Below are 18,114 nucleotides of genomic sequence, written 5' to 3'. Positions count from 1 at the left end.
AAGGGCAAGAAATCCGGGAACTCGCGCCTGCTTCCTCCCCCTAAGCGGGAACTGCCCCTCCCAAGGCTCTTCTTTAGCACCCTGGGCGATGAGAGGAGGAAGCGGGGAGAGGGACCCGGATCTTGCTGGAGGGCACAGAGAAACAGTGGGCGGGCTTTGCCCTGGAATGAGTGGGTGGATCCTCCCGCAAGAGCCTGCTAAACAAAGCTCCCCTCCGGCAAGGCAATCCTCGCAGCGCAAAGCGATGGAGTCCTGGATGGAGTCCTTCTGGCTTGAGGCGCACTGGACGAGGCCCTTTCACCTGACGCTGGCTTTCTGTTTGGCCCTAGGGCTGCTGCAGGCCATCAAGCTCTACCTGCAGAGGCAGAGGCTGCTTCGAGACCTGCGCCCCTTCCCCTCGCCCCGTACTCACTGGCTCTACGGACATCAAAAGGTAGACACATCGGAGGCAGGGATGAAGAAGAATGCTGGAAACCCGATCGCGCAGAGAAGCGGCTGCTTCCTTCTTTTCCTCCCATCCCTAGCCTGTGGCTCCCGGCACTTACATTACTCCATGAAACACCCTGGAGCCACTGCTACTGCTGCTGCTACTAAGTCGCTTCAGTAGTGTCCGACTCTGTGCGACCCCATAGATGGCAGCTCAGCAGGCTCCACCTTCCCTGGGATTCTCCAGGCAAAAACACTGGCGCGAGTTGGCATTTCCTTCTCCAATGCATGCCACTAGAAGGGATATTTAGGGGGTGGGAGTGGACTTCCCTCACAGCTCAGTCGGTAAAGAATCTGCCTGCAATGCAGGAGACCTGAATTCGATTCCTGGGTTGGGAAGATCCCCTGGAGAAGGAAATGGCAATCCACTCCAGTACTCTTGCCTGGAAAATCCCATGGACAGAGGAGCCTGGTGGGCTACAGTCCATGGGGTCGCAAGAGTCGGACACGACTTAGCGACTACACCACCACCAGTGAGAGAGGGGATATTTAAAGAGACAATATGGAAAAAGAAAGCTGTGGTGTAATTCAGGTCTGTCTAAATTGCTTCGCTCATCTCTTGCATTTATGTACGCGTTTTAAAAAGCCTTCCACATACATCGCTAAAAAATAGTCTGTTACTCTAAATAACATGTTTTTTTAATTAAAAATTTTTTAATTTATTATTTCTTTATTTTTGGCTGTGCTGGGTCTTCACTGATGTGCATAGGCTTTTTCTATTTGCAGGGAGCAGGGGCTACTCTCTAGTTGTACTCTGCCCAGACCTCTGATTGCGGTGGCTTTTCTTGTCACAAACTAAGAGCTCTAGGGCCGGGCGGGCTTCAGTAGTTGCTGCGCGTGGGCTCAGTAGTTGTGGCAGGGTCTTAGTTGCCCTGCAGCAAGTGAAATCTTCCCAAACCAGGGATCAAACCCTTGTCCCCTGCATTGGCACACAAATTCCCAATCATATCACATCATCCATTTCATAGCACATGTCAGAATTTCCTTTCTTTTTAAGGCTGAATAATATCCCATTGTATGTATATACCATATTTTCTTTATCCATTCATTCGTTGGTGGACCCTTGGGTTGTTTCCACATTTTAGCAGTTGTGAACATGAGTGTACAAATATCTCTTTGAGACCTTGCTTTCAATTCTTTGGGGTAAATGTGCAGAAATGGAATTGCTGGATCCTATGGTAATTCTATTTTTAGTTTTTTGAGGAAACACTGTACTGTTTTCCACAGTGGCAATACCATTTTACATTTTCACCAGTAGTGCACAAGAGTTCCAGTTTCTCAAAATTCTTGCCAAAACTTGTTATTTTCTGTTCTTTTTTTGAATGGCAGCCATCCTAATGGATGTGAGGTAGTATCTCATAATCTTGATTTGCATTTCCCGAATGATCCCTAATGCATCACTGAACATCTTTTCATGTGCTTATTTCCATTTATATATCTTACTTGGAGAGATGTTTATTTAAGTCTTTTGTTCTTTTTTTTAACTTAAAACGTTTTACTGAAAGAAAGATTCTTTAAATTCTATAGTGCTTTACAATTTTCAGAAGTTACATACATATGATTTCATATAATCCATTGTTGTTGTTCAGTTACCCAGTTGTGTCTGACTCTTTGCAACTCCACGGACTGCAACACACCAGGCCTCTCTGTCCCTCACTGCTGGGGTCCAGCCCCGGTGGATCCAGGGTAATTCGAAGGGGAGATGGAGTAGGCGTCCTAGGAGAAAACTTATTTAATTACAGATATAGGGAGAGATTAGAAACGGATAGTGTAGTAGGAAAATTAGTGAAGAAAAAGAGGCTGAATAACTTGGTTTACGTGGAATACCAATCACCACCTATGTAGGCCACAGGCGTCTTTCTGTTCTCCCGAAGGAGAGGAGGCACTGAGGCCTCCCCGGTCGGATCTTAGAAGCCCAGGCAAAATTAGCAGGCTTGGTGAGTACCCACGTACCAGATGGGAATTCAGCCAGAAGGGGAAAGAACGACACAGGGGAACTGGTCTTTCCAGAAACTTATCCCATTTCTTTATTTTTCAGGTTTGCTTATATACTTTTTGTTATACATAGGGATGAATACAGAGTCACATGGGGTCAGCAGACCTGACCCTTGTCAAAATCAGGTGCTTCATATAAAATTATACAAAGGTCTTATGGGTTTTACATCATCTTCTGGCCATGAGGCCTGTTGACATTTTATGGCCCTTTCTGATAACGGTCAGTCAACCAGAAAACTTATTTTTTCCAGGGGTGATTTTTTCTTAAACCAGGCGCCACCCTCCAAATAAAGTTGCATTCCTATAGGGTGAGGGTGTAGTGAGTTACAATCAAGAAAGGAATTTACTTAGTCTAAGGTTTAACATGATTAATCTTAAAGGTTAATACTTATTTTTCCTATACGCTAGTTATAGTCATTATAAGGGCAAGGAATATGGAGATTTAGCAGCAAATATTGGCTCAACAAATGAAAACCCTTCACTAGCATTCCCCTTAAGATCTATTTAGTCTTAAGATAGTGATAAAGTTACATTTTTACATAGCAAGGACACTGATTTATAACAAAGTACAGTGCTCTATAACAAAAGAGAAAATTCATTAACTCAAAAAGTCTAGTATTGCTAACATCAAAAACTACTTTATTTTCTTTTCCATATTCCAAATACATTGATTAATATATTCCCAGGTGCCTAAGGATATGGAGGCCTGGCGGCAATCATTGACTCAACAATGAGAAAAGCCCTGTGCTAATTAAGACTTTCAAAATACTCCAAACTCTCTGTGCTATTTATGGTTGAGAGGTAGTAAACAATCATGTGTTTGGCAGGAGTATGGATAATCCTGTCACACAAGCTAGTTTGCCAGCAGAGAGGTTTGACCTGAGACACCCTTGTCACACCTAGGGCAGGGAATTAGCAGTAACTATTGGCACAATAAATGAAAAACCCTTCACCAATATAGTTCCTAATCAACCCACTATACTATACTAATAATTTTCTAACTTTTCAAAAGAGTCTGCATATAGAAAGTTTAAAGTATCTCATGCCTCTCACAGTTGGGAGGCTGTAAACAATCACACATGGCCGGACGAACCTGCTCAGGCAGGCTAAAGAACTTTCAGAGGAGTTTGTAAGTTGAAACACTCTTGTCACGCCCAGGAATTTTTGTTAACTGGAGCTGCAAGTTAACTCCTCCGAGAGAAATGATGATGGGGGAGAGCCCCCTGTAAAGTCAGAGGTATAGGTGAGAGCATAAAACAGACTCTGGTTTGGGGGATAGATGCTCGGGAACAGGGGGTTTCCTGAGGCTCGATCCTGCCTTTGCGTATGCCTAGCCTCCTTCCTCATGACCTTTGCCAAGGGTGGAGTTCCTCACACTGGCTCCCGGCACCTCACTATCTCCAAAGTTTGCCCAAGTTCATGTCCATTGCATTGGTGATGCCATCCAGCCATCTCACCCTCTGACGCCATCTTCTCCTGCCCTCAGTCTGTCACAACATCAGGGACTTTTCCAGTGAATCAGCTGTTCACATCAAATGAACAAAATACTGGAGTTTCAGCTTCAGCATCCTTCCAATGAGTATTCAGGGTTGATTTCCCTTAAGATTGACTAGTTTCATCTCCTTGCTGTCCAAGGGACTCTCAGGAGTCTTCTCGAGCACCATAGTTCAAAGGCTTCAATTCTTTGGTGCTCCGTCTTCTTTACAGTCCAGCTCTCACAACTGTACATGACCACTGGGAAGACCATAGCCTTGACTATAAGGACCTTTCTCAGCAGAGTAATGTCTCTGCTTTTCAACACACCATCTAGGTTTGTCAAAGCTTTCTTGCCAAGAAGCAAACATCTTCTGACTTCATGGCTGCAGTCACTATCCTCAGTGACTTTAGAGCCCAATTAGAAGAAATCTGTCACTACTTCCACCTTTTCCCCTTCTATTTGCCATGAGTTAATGGGGCCAGATGTCATGATCTTAGGTGTTTTTTTTTTTAACATTTAGTTTTAAGCTGGCTCTTTTTCACTCTCATCCTTCACTCTCATCAAGAGGTTCTTTAGTTCCTCTTTGCTTTCTGCCATTAGAGTGGTATCATCCGCATATCTGAAGTTGTTGATATTTCTCCTGCCTATCTTGACTCCAGCTCGTATCCAGCTCAACATTTCTCATGATGTGCTAAGCATGTAGATTAAACAAACAGGGTGACAGCAGACAGCCCTACTCTATTCCTTTCTCAATCTTGAACCAATCAATTGTTTCATACAGGGTTTGCTTTTGCATACAGGTTGCTTCTTGAACTGCATATAGGCTTGTCAGGAAACAGGTAAGATGGTCTGGTATTCCCATTTCTTTAAGAGCTTTCCACAGTTTATTATGATCCACACAGTCAAAGGCTTTGGCATAGTCGATGAAACAGAGGTAGATTTTTTTTTTTAACTCCCTAGCATTCTCTATGATCCAGCAAATGTTGGCAATTTGATCTCTGGTTCCTCTTCCTTTTCTAAATCCACCTTGGACATCTGGAAGTTCTTGGTTTGCATAATGCTAAAGCCTAGTATACAAGATTTTAAGCATGACTTTACTAGCATGGGAGATGAGTGTAATTGTCTGATGGTTAGCACATTCCTTAGTACTACCCTTCTTGGGAATTGGAATGAGAATTGACCTTTTCCAGTCCTGTGGCCACAGCTAGGTCTTCCAGATTTGCTGACATATTGAATGAAACACCGTAATGGCATCATCCTTTAGGATTTTGAATAGTTCTGCTGGAATTCCATCACTTCTACTAGCTTTATTAACAGCAGAGCTTTCTAAGGCCCACTTGACTTTACTCTCCAGAATGTCTGGTTCTAGGTGGCTGACTATACCATAATAGTCACCCAGTCCATCTGTATCTTTTTTATACAGCTCTTCTGTGTATTCTTTCCACCTCTTCTTGATCTCTTCAGTGTCTATAAGGTCTCTACCGTCTCTGTCCTTTATTGTGCCCATCTGGGCAAAATGTCCTCTTGATATCTCCAGTTTTCCTGAAGACATGTCTAGTCTTCCCGTTCTGTTGTTTTTTTTTCTAGTTTTATACACTGTTCATTGAAAAAGGCCTTCTTGTCCCTCCATGTTGTTCTTTGGAAATCTGCATTTAATTGGATATACCTTTCCCTTTCTCCCTCGCTTTTCACGTCTCTTCTTTCTTTAGCTATTTGTAAGTCCTCCTAAGATAACCACTTTGCCTTCTTGCTTTTCTTTATCTTTGAGATGGCTTTGTTCACTGCTTCCTGTACAAAATTATGGACCTTCATCCATAATTCTTCAAGCACACTGTTTACAAGTTCTAATCCCTTGAATCTATTCATTACCTCCACTGTATATTCATAGGGGATTTTATTTAAATCATACCTGGCTGTCCTAGTGGTTTTCCCCACTTTTTAAAGTTTAAGCCTGAATTCTACTATGAGAAGCTGATGATCTGAGCTACAGTCAGCTCCAAGTCTTGTTTTTGCTGACTGTATACAGCTTCTCCATCTTCAGCTACAAAGAGTGTAATCAATTTGATTTTGATATTAGCCATTTGGTGAAGTTCAAGTGTAAAGTTGTCTCTTGTGTCATTGAAAAAGGACATTTGCTATGACCAATGCATTCTCTTGACAGAATTCAGTTACCCTTTGCCTTGCTTCATTTTGTTCTCCAACGCCAAACTTGCCTGTTATTCCAGGTATCTCTTGACTTTCTACTTTTGCATTCCAATCGCCAATGATGAATAGAACATCTTATTTTGGTGTTAGTTCTAGGAGGTCTTCTAGGTCATCATAGAACTGATCAGCTTCTTCAGCATCGTTGGTAGGAGCATAAACTTGGGTTACTGTGATGTTGATTGGTTTGCCTTGGAAATGAACCCAGATTATTCTGTCATTTTTGAAGTTGCACCCAACTACTGCATTGGATTCTTTTGTTGATTTGAGATCAATTCCATTTCTTCTATGGGATTCCTGCCTGCAGTAATAGATATAATGGTCTGAATTAAATTCACCCATTCCCATCCATTTTAGTTCACTGATTCCTAAGATGTCGATGTTTATTCTTACCATCTCCTGCCTGAACATGTCCAATTTACCTTGATCCATGGTAATTTACCTAACATTCCAGATTCCTATGCAATATTGTTCTTTGCAATATTTTACTTTCGGATTTTACTTTCATCACCAGACAAATCCACAACTGAGCATTGTTTCCACTTCGGCCCAGCCACTTCATTCTTTTTGAGGCTATTAGTAGTTCTCCTCCACTCTTCCCCAGTAGCATATTGGACACCTTCAGACCTGGGAACACTCATCTTTTGGTGTTATATCTTTTTGTCCTTTATATACAATTTATGAAGTTCTCAATGGCAAGTAAATTGAGGTGGTTTGTCATTTCCACCTCCAGTGAATCATGTTTTGTTAGAACTTTCTGCTATGACCCTTCCACCTTGGGTGGCCCTACATGGCATGGCTCATAGCTTCGTCGAGTTACATGAGCCCCTTCACCACAACAAGACAGTGATCCATGAAGGGGTGCTTTACAATTTTAAAATCTGTAGTGCTTTACAATTTTAAAAAGTTTCATGCATATAATTTCATATAATCCATAATAACCCTTTTTCCCTCCTACCCCTATATTTCCCATCCCCCTCTTTTTTCTCCCCACTGGTCAACACTAGTTTCTTCTCTATACCTGTGAGTCTGCTTCTTTTTTGTTTTATTCACTAGTTTGTTGTGTTCTTTAGAGTCCACATTTAAATGGTATCATACAATAGTTGTCTATCTCTGACCGACTTATTTCACTTTGCTTAATGCCCTCCAAGTCCATTTGCATTGTTTCAAATGGCAAAATTTCATCTTTTTATGGCTGAGTAGTACTTCATTATCTATATGCACATCACATCTTCTTTATCCATTCTTCTGTTGATGGACACAAGTTGCTTCCATACCCTAGCTGTTGTAAATGATGTTACTACAAACATCGGAGTACACGTATATTTTGAATTTGTGTTTTGGGGTTTTTTTGGCTATATACCCAGGAGTGGAAAAGTCATACAATAGTTGTATTTTTCGTTTTATGAGAGGCTTCCATACTGTTTTTCACAATTGCTACACTAATTTACAGTTCCCACCAACAGTATGTGAGGGTACACTGTTTACTGTGCTGTGGTGTTCTTAGTTGCTCAGTCGTGACAGACTCTTTGTGACCCCATGGACTTTGTGACCCCACCAGACTCCTCTTGCCATGGGGATTCTCCAGGTTTCTCCATATCCTTGCCAACATTTGTTATTTGTTCTTTTTGATGATAGCTATTCTGGTAGGCATGTGGTGCTTGATCTCTCATTATGGTTTTGATTTGCATTTCCCTGATGATTAGTCATGTTGAGCATCCATGTACCTGTTGGCCATCTTCATTTCCTCTTTGGAAAAATGTCTATTTACTCCTTTGTTGATTTCGAATCAGGTTGTTTTCTATTGTTGAGTTGTAAGGGTTCTCTATATATTCTAACTATTAATCCCAAATGTATGATTTGCTAATATTGCCTCTCAATCTTTGGGTTGCCTTTTTACTCTGTTGATACTGTCTCTTCATGTACAAAATTTTCTTAATTTCATTAAGTTCCATTTGTTTATTTTTTCTTTTGTTGCTTATGCCTTTGATATCATATCCAAGATTATTATTGCCAGATCCAAAGTTGTGAAGCTTTAGTCCTATGTTTCCTTTTAAGAATTTTATAGTTTTAAGTCTTCTTTCAAGAGAAGACTCTTGAGAATCTCCTGGACAGCAAGGAGATCCAACCAGTCCATCCTAAAGGAAATCAGTCCTTAATATTCATTGGAAGGACTGATGTTGAAGTTGAAACTCCAATGCGAAGAGCTGACTCATTTGAAAAAACCCTGATGCTGGGAAAGATTGAGGGCAGGAGGAGAAGGGGATGACGGAGGATGAGATGGTTGGATGGCATCACTGACTCAATGAACATGATTTTGGGTAAACTCCAGGAGTTGGTGACGGACAGGGAGGCCTGGCATGCTGCGGTTCATGGGGTTGCAAAGAGTAGGACATGACTGAGTGACTGAACTGAACTAAACTGAAGTCTTTGATCTATTTTGGGTTATCTTTTGTATTTTAGGTAAGGATACAACTTCATTCTGTTGCATGTGAATATATAATTTTTCCAGCACATTTTCCCATGTAATGGTCCTGGCACCTTTGTCATAAATCATTTAACCATATTTTGAAGGGTTTATTTCTGGTCTTTCTATCCTTTTCTATTTGTCTATGTGTCTGTTTTTAAACCAGAACCATACTATTTTGATTAGTATACTTTTATAGTGAATTTTGAAATCAAAAAACATGAGTCATCCAGCTTTGTTCCTATTGAAGACTGTTTGGGCTACTCACAATCCTTTGTTATCCCACATGAGTTTTAGAATGAATTTTCTAGAATTTTTCTATTTCTGCAAAAACATCATTGGGATTTTGATAGGGATTGCATTGAATCTGTAGATTCCTTTGGGTAGTATTCACATCTTAAATCTTCCAATCCATGAACATGGGATATGTTTCCACCTCGGTAAATTCATTTGCTCAGTCGTGTCCTACTCTTTGCGACCCCATGGACTGCAGCATGCCAGGCTTTCCTGTCCATGACCAACTCCCAGAGCTTACTCAAGCTCATGTCCATCAACTCGGTGATGCCATCAAACTATCTCATCCTCTGTCGTCCCCTTCTCCTCCTGCCTTCATTCTTTCCCAACATCAGGGTCTTCTCAAATGGGTCATCTCTTTGCATCAGGTGTCCAAAGTATTGGAGTTTCAGCTTCAGCATCAGTCCTTCCAATGAATATTCAGGACTGATTGACTGACTGACTGATTGACTGATTGGATCTCCTTGCAGTCCAAAGGACTCTCAAGAGTCTTCTTCAACACCACACTTCAAAAGCATCAATTCTTCAGCACTCAGCTTTCTTTATAGTCCAACTCTCATATCCATACATGACTACTGGGAAAACCATAGCTTTGACTAGATGGACCTTTGTTGGCAAAGTAATGTCTCTGCTTTTGAATATGCTGTCTAGATTGGTCATAACTTTTCTTCCAAGGAGCTAACATCTTTTAATTTCATGGCTGCAATCACCATCTGCAGTGATTTTGGAGCCCAAGAAAATTGGGTTTCTCACTGTTTCCATTGTTTCCCCATCTATTTGCCATGAAGTGATGGGACCGGATGCCATGATCTTAGTTTTCTGAATGTTGAGTTTTAAGCCAACTTTTTCACCCTTCTCTTTCAGTTTCATCAGGAGGCTCTTCATGCCTTTTAAAATTTCTTTCAACATGACTTATAATTTTCACTGAATAAGTCTTTCACTTTTGTTTGGAAATACATAATGCCAATACTTGGTAAGGAGGAGGTTTCACTTCCTAAGTTATTAATTTTTCTTTGATAGGCAAGCATCAAAGCAGGCTCAAATGCCCAGGGGAAAAACCCTTAGGCTAATAAATGCAGGTGCTAATTATGGTATATAATTAGGTGGTAAGGATGATGAATTAGGGACAGGACACTTACAGTGACTACTACAATTATTTCAACACATCCCCCACCTCTCTCAATTTCTCTCTTCTCTCTTTCTGGAACTCCTATTGGCTGGATATAAACCTTCTAGATCTATTTTTTTAATCTTTTCTTCTTGATTTTACCTTCCTAGAATTTCTACTAAAACGTTGAAAATTTTTGACTGTCATAATTTTGGTTTCCAAGAGCTCTGTCTTATTCTTCATCTGTTATTGTATTGATTACCTTATGATGCATAAAAAAAAAAAGAACTCCCTAAGGGGCTTCCCTGGGTGGCCCAGAGGTTGGGAATCTGCCTGCCAATGCAGGGGACATGGGTTCTATCCCTGGTCTGGGAAGAATACTCACACTGTGGGGCAACTAAGCACGTGTGCCACAACTACTGAGCGTGCACTCTAGAGCCCACGAGCCACAACTACTGAAGCCTGTGTATCCTAGAGCCTGTGCTCTGCAACACAGAAACCACAGTAATGAGAAGCCTGTGATCCACAACAGAGTAGCCCCTGCTTGCTGCAACTAGAGAAAAGCCACACACAGTAATGAAGACCCATCACAGCCAAAAATAAATTAATTAACTTAAAAAACACTCTAAAGCTGAAGCTTAGTGGCTTAAGATGACAGCCAGCTATTTAGTTCATGATTCTGTGGGTCAGCAATTTGAGCTAGGCTAGGCTATGAGGTTCTGCTCTTATAGCCAGTCTCAATTGACTTCAGTTTGGCTCACTGATGAAACTGCAGTCAGCTACTGGGGCAGATAAATTAAAGGCTGACTGTCCTCTTGGGTGCCTTCATTCTCTTACATCTGGTTTATTATCCTTCAGCTGGTTAGCCTAGCTTTGCCCACGTGGTATCAGGGACTCAAGAATAGCAAGAGAGCAGGCCTCAATGTGCAGGTGCTTTTCAAGTCTCTGAGTCATGTTTGCTACTCTCCCAAAGCAAGACACATGGCCAAATCAGTGCGAGAGAACTGACAATCAAAGTGTTGAATTCAGGGAGGCTTTAACAAATTGAGGCCATTCCTATAGTCAATTTAACACATTCTGCTTTGTTACAGAATCCTAATCTTGAAATACTATACATATCTTTTTTTGAAGTACTAACTTTTTCAGGTTTGTTTTTTTTTTTTTTCTGTTGTGTATTAGTTATCTGTTAAAGCCTAGCAAATTATCTTCAAGCTTAGCAACTTAAAAACAACATATGGTTTTATCTCACACAATCTGTGAAGTTTGTGAGAATCTCTCTGTGAGAGACTCAGGGTCTCCTCCAAGTTTGCATGGGGTTGGCTAGGGCTATAGTCATCTCAAGGCTCCACTGGGGCTAGGGAATCCACTCTTAAGCTCACTTACAGAGTTGTTGACAGGCCACAGTTTCTCATTGGCTATTAGCCAGAGGCATCAGTTCTTTCCCCCATGGACCTTTCCATAAGACTGCTCACAAGTAGGGTGACCAACTCATTCCAGGTTTCCTGGTTGACCCCTGATTTTAGTTCTGAAGGTTTTGCCTCTGGCAACCCATTCAGTCAGGGAAGCTGGAAAGATTAGTCACCCTGCTCTCAACATGGCCGCTTGTTTCCCTCAGAGTAAGATATGAGAGAGCAAGAGTGAGAATTAGAGAATCTAAGATGGAAACTGCAGTCTTTCATAACCTAATCTTGAAACTTTTATTCCATCATTTCTACTGTAAGCAATCAGTCACATTGACAAATGTGTGTACAACATAGGAAGGGACAGTATAAAAAGGTGGGGGGTGATTGGAGGCCATTTTGGAGGCTGGCTACCACTGTTTGTTAGTTTTGCTTTATGCCTTTCTTGGAGGCTATCTCCAAAAATGAGAGATGGTCTTTGGCTGTCATTTCATTTTCTAGAGTGAGGCTCTAAAGATGTTTGAAGTCTTGTGTACACGGCAAGGACTTTCCATGAGAGCAAACCTGTTGGAGGACTCAGCCTGTCAGCACCTATTTGTTCATTTTTCAGTTTCTTAGCGATGAACCTACCTTTCTGTGACTTAGATTGCCAGGTGACTCCGGCATTCTGGGAGCAGAAAAAGGAAGGGAGCTGGGGATCTAATCATTTGTTATGCAGTCTTTCACTGAATCCCTCTATTTTTAGTCCAATGATTCATCCCTGCCCTCCACAGTGTCTGGTTTCTTCAAGTCTTAGAGTCTCTCTGGTGTAGTTTTTCTAGAAAATAAAAGCTCTGATCTGTTGTGGGACCTGAGGGGGTGTTGCATGGAGAGAGAGCAGAGATTTGGGGTTGAACCAGCCTTTAAGTTATTGCTCTATATCTATATTTATTTTTAATTTAACCTGATTAACTTTTTCTAAACTTTTCATCCTCGACTTCCATTTCCTTTGTTTCTCATTAGAGTTTAATTTTCACCTCTACACCTTCCACAAACCAAAACTGAGAAAGCACCGTCAATCAGAAATTGGGAAAACTAAAAATGGCCCAAGAGATGTGTTCTACCAGCTCTTAAGAATGATATATTAAGATAGTGCTTCTCAAAGCATTTGTGGTGAAGAGCCATTTTTTTTTTCTGATCTGTTGTAGACAATTGTTTTCATTTTTTAAAAAAAAGTAAGAAATTTCAACAATGTTAAATTACTATAAAAATCTGTAAGTGCTGTGCTCAGTTTCTATAATTATCTCATCATGGACTGGTTTATGGATCATACTTTGAGTAGCATTGTGGTAAAGTCTTCCAGTCTTATTGTGAACTTCTTTATTTCTCATTTTAGTTCTAATGTCCTTTTCTGTTTTATCAATTTTCAAGCTTTTGAGATTTTGAATTATTACATCTTCTGGTAGACTAATCCTTTTTATATAAGAATTGTCCCTTTTCATATCTAGTAAGACTTCTTGTCTTAAATTTTACTGTATCTGATACTAGTGTAACTATGTAAACTTTTTTGCTAGTATTGAAATAGTACTTTTTTAATCCTTTTTTAAAACTTTTTGAATTTTTTTTCCAGACAACAGAATAACTTTTATTTTTTTAATACAAATTTATTTATTTTAATTGGAGGTTACTTTACAACATTGTATTGGTTTTGCCATACATCAACATGAATCTGCCACAGGTATACACGTGTTCCCCATCCTGAACCACCCTCCCTCCTCCCTCCCCGTACCATCCCTCTGGGTCGTCCCAGTGCACCAGCCCCAAGCATCCAGTATCGTGCACCAAACCTGGACTGGAGATTCATTTCATATATGATATTATACATGTTTCAATGCCATTCTCCCAAATCATCCCACCCTTGCCCTCTCCCACAGAGTCCAAAAGACTGTTCTATACATCTGTGTCTCTTTTGCTGTCTCGCATACAGGGTTACCGTTACCATCTTTCTAAATTCCATATATATGCGTTAGTATACTGTATTGGTATTTTTCTTTCTGGCTTACTTCACTGTGTATAATAGGCTCCAGTTTCATCCACCTCATTAGAACTGATTCAAATGTATTCTTTTCAATGGCTGAGTAATACTCCGTGTGTATATGTACCACAGCTTTCTTATCCATTTGTCTGCTGATGGACATCTAGGTTGCTTCCATGTTCTGGCTATTATAAACAGTGCTGCGATGAACATTGGGGTACATGTGTCTCTTTCAATTCTGGTTTCCTTGGTGTGTATGCCCAGCAGTGGGATTGCTGGGTCATAAGACAGTTCTATTTCCAGTTTTTTAAGGAATCTCCACACTGGTCTCCATAGTGGCTGTATTAGTTTGCATTCCCACCAACAGTGTAGGAGGGTTCCCTTTTCTCCACACTCTTCAGCATTTATTGCTTGTAGACTTTTGGATCGCAGCCATTCTGACTGGTGTGAAGTGGTACCTCATTGTGGTTTTGATTTGCGTTTCTCTGATAATGAGTGATGTTGAGCATCTTTTCATGTGTTTGTTAGCCATCTGTATGTCTTCTTTGGAGAAATGTCTATTTAGTTCTTTGGCCCATTTTTTGATTGGGTTGTTTATTTTTCTGGAATTGAGCTGCATAAGTTGCTTGTATATTTTTGAGATTAGTTGTTTGTCAGCTGCTTCATTTGCTATTATTTTCTCCCATTCTGAAGGCTGCCTTTTCACCTTGCTTATAGTTTCCTTTGTTGTGAAGGAGCTTTTAAGTTTAATTAGGTCCCATTTGTTTATTGTCAGTAGTATAGTTAGGCTTTTAAAAAATATAATCTGATATCTTTAGTCTTTTACTGGAAATAATTAGGTTATTTACATGTAATATAATTACTGATATTTTATTGGCTTTTTCAGAAGATAAACTTATTAGATATTTGAAAAGAACTGAGACCATGTCTAGCACTTTGTAAGTGCTATGTAAGTGTTAAATGAAATATAAGTTCCATGTGTTTAATTTGGTGGACTTTCTGAGGACTTCAAGCCACATAGCTCTGAGAGACTGCTCCAAAAAGGTAAGCAAGGAGCCAGGGTATGAAGGAGCTCTGCAATAAAGATCACATAGTTGGAACATCAAAAGATTACTATTAATTATGGATGGCTAACAAACACATGAAAAGATGCTCAACATCACTCATTATCAGAGAAATGCAAATCAAAATCACAATGAGGTACCACTTCACACCAGTCAGAATGGCTGTGATCCAAAAATCTGCAAGCAATAAATGCTGGAGAGGGTGTGGAGAAAAGGGAACCCTCCTACACTGTTGGTGGGAATGCAAACTAGTACAGCCACTATGGAGAACAGTGTGGAGATTCCTTAAAAAATTGCAAATAGAACTGCCTTATGACCCAGAATTGAAAGAGACACATGTACCCCAATGTTCATCGCAGCACTGTTTATAATAGCCAGGACATGGAAACAACCTAGATGTCCATCAGCAGATGAATGGATAAGAAAGCTGTGGTACATATACACAATGGAGTATTACTCAGCCATTAAAAAGAATACATTTGAATCAGTTCTGATGAGATGGATGAAACTGGAGCCGATTATACACAGTGAAGTAAGCCAGAAAGAAAAACACCAATACAGTATACTAACACATATATATGGAATTTAGAAAGATGGCAATGATGACCCTGTATGCAAGACAGCAAAAAAGACACAGGTGTGTATAGCGGACTTTTGGACTCAAACGGAGAGGGAGAGGGTGGGATGATTTGGGAGAATGGCATTGAAACATGTATACTATTATGTAAGAATCGAATCGCCAGTCTATGTCCGATGCAGGATACAGCATGCTTGGGGCTGGTGCACGGGGATGACCCAGAGAGATGTTATGGGGAAGGAGGTGGGAGGGAGGGTTCATGTTTGGGAACGCATGTACACCCGTGGTGGATTCATGTATGGCAAAACCAATACAGTAGTGTAAAGTAAAATAAAGTAAAAATAAAAATTAAAAAAAAAAAGATTACTATTAATTAAAGAAAATCAGGGGAATTCCCTGGCAAGCCAGTGATTAGAACTTTGCATTTCCACTGCAAGGGGCATGGGTTCCATCCCTGGTTAGAGAACTAAGATCTCACAAGCTGTGTGGTGTGGCCAAAAGAATAATAATAATCATAAAATGAAGAAAACTAAGTATCTCAACATAAGGAGTTTAGTGCTTTTCTGTGTATGGGAAAATGCAAGTGTTTGGATTCATTGAAATTATTCCTTTGATGTGCACCTTAGCTATCTGCAGCTAGTATCATGTTCTTCCCCATCCTGAGTTCCCAATAGTCAGGCTCACGTTGGGGTGGGAGGAGGGGCGGGGAGGGGGCAGCAGTAGTGACTGATGGCTTGATGGCTGCAACATTCTTTGTTTGCTGATATGGCAGGCAACATTTTTCATCCATACTCCCCTTCTCCCCTCTAGAATATAGGATCTGTGAGAGGAGAGTCTTTGCTCACCACTATAAACCCAGTTCTTGACTCATAGTAAGTGTTCAATAGCTACTTTGTTACTGGAGAGGGTATAGAGAAAAGGGAACCCACCTATACTGTTGGTGAGAATATGAGTTGCTGCAGCCACTGTGGAAAACAGTATTGGGGTGTGGGGGTGGGGGTGGGCAGGGGAAGATTCGACATGCCCCAGAGCAACTGAGCCTGTGCTCTAGAGCCCAGGAACTGCAACTACTGAGCCCCTGTGCCACAACCACCGAAGCCCTCACACCTAGAACCCATGCTCCACAGCAAGGGAAGCCAGGGTAATGAGAAGCCCACACAGCAGCAAAGACCCAACACTGCCAAAATTAAATAAAAAATAATTTTTAAAAAGCAGTATGGGGGTTCTCCAAAAAACTAAAAATAGAATTACCATAGGATCAAGCAATCCCACTCCTGGGTGTATATCCGAGCAAAAGTATAATCCCAAATGATAATACACACCTGTGTTCATGGCTGCAGTATTCACAATAGCCAAGACATGGAAACAATCTAACTGTTCATCAACAGATGAATGGATAAAGAATATGTGGTATATTATATAATAAGATATTCAGTTCAGTTCAGTCACTCAGTCGTATCTGACTCTTTGCGACCCCATGAACTGCAGCACACCAGGCCCCCCTGTCTATCACCAACTCCCGGAGTTCACCCAAACTCATGTCCATCGAGTCAGTGATGCCATACAGCCATCTCATCCTCTGTCGCCCCCTTTTCCTCCTGCCCCCAATTCCTCCCAGCATCAGAGTCTTTTCCAATGAGTCAACTCTTCGCATGAGGTGGCCAAAGTATTGGAGTCTCAGTTTTAGCATCAGTACTTCCAAAGAACACCCAGGACTGATCTCCTTTAGGATGGACTAGTTGGATCTCCTTGCAGTCCAAGGGACTCTCAAGAGTTTTCTCCAACACCACAGTTCAAAAGCATCAGTTCTTCGGCACTCAGCTTTCTTCACAGTCCAAATTTCACATCCATACATGACCACTGGAAAAACCATAGCCTTGACTAGACGGACCTTTGTTGGTAAAGTAATGTCTCTGCTTTTGAATATGCTGTCTACGTTGGTCATAACTTTCCTTCCAAGGAGTAAAGCCACAGAAAAAGAATGAAATAAAGCCATTTGCAGCAACACGGATGGAATGAGATATTATCATACTGTTACCGAGTCCTAGCTCAGTCTGCTTGCCACCCACAGGCCAATAAATCAGGAGGCGACGCACTGAGGCAAGAAATAGTAGAAAAACTGTGTGTCCAATAAGGTGGCAGACTAGAGTTCTAGAGTCCCATCTTACAGAGGCCTGGATACTTATCTCTTTTATAGAACAGAGATGGGGAGGAGGTGAAGAAGTAGAGTAAAATGGCCACAAGTCTTGCAAAGTATCTCCTAGTTTGGCCAGCCGCAGGAGGGGATGTGTAAATTTCTTCTTTCCTGCAGCTGTTCACAGGTGTGCGGGGTCAGGTTGTTTCCCTGTGAGCTCAACAAAGGCACTTTAGTTTAACATTCAGGCAGAAGGGCGGGGTTCCCTGAGGCAGGTGTTATGTGTGCTCATAGCTATGGATATCATCCTTTTAGTGATTATAGTAACAAAAGCAATGGAAAGCAAAGGTTAAAGTAAAAGAAACAGATCCAATACGGAGCCAGATTTTGTTCTTCCTTGTCACAATACTAAGTGAAGTAAGTCAGAAAGAGAAAGACAATAAAATATGAAATCACTCGTATGTAGAAGCTAAAGTATGACACAAATGAACCTATCTATGAAACAGAAACAGACTCAGACATAGAGAACAGACTTGTGTTTGCTGTCAGAGAGGAATGGACTGGGAGTTTGGGTTTAGTTTAGTGCATGCAAACTATTACGTACAGAATGCATAGGCAGCAGGGTACTGCTGTATAGCACAGGGAACGATATTCAGTATCCTAAGGTGAACTATAATGGAAAAGAACAGAAAAAAGAAAGTATATGCTTATATAACTGAGTCACTTGGCTAAAGAGCAGAAATTAATACACTATTGTAAATCGACTATACTTAAATTTTTTAAAAAAACTGTTGAATGCACACATATATTAGATGCTAAATAAACTGATTCAAAGATCTGTTGACTATAAAGAACCAACTAGGTAGACTGACATTTATTCAGTAGACCAGTGTATC

General features: G+C 40.8%; 1 protein-coding gene across 1 annotated transcript in view; it reads left to right on the top strand.

Moving 5' to 3' along the window:
* The first annotated feature begins 244 nt into the window (after positions 1–244).
* Positions 245–18,114, top strand: part of LOC128045296 (cytochrome P450 4X1) — a 50,558-nt gene continuing 32,688 nt past the window's right edge. Inside the window, exon 1 of the mRNA XM_052637793.1 lies at positions 245–433. Coding sequence (XP_052493753.1) covers positions 245–433 — 189 coding nt within the window. The remainder of the gene's footprint in view (positions 434–18,114) is intronic.

The sequence above is a fragment of the Budorcas taxicolor genome, chromosome 3 (genome assembly GCF_023091745.1).
Source record: "Budorcas taxicolor isolate Tak-1 chromosome 3, Takin1.1, whole genome shotgun sequence".
In the NCBI taxonomy this organism is placed as follows: domain Eukaryota; kingdom Metazoa; phylum Chordata; class Mammalia; order Artiodactyla; family Bovidae; genus Budorcas; species Budorcas taxicolor.
Note: the sequence above shows the minus strand (reverse complement) of the source record. Positions and strands in the feature narration are given on the sequence as shown.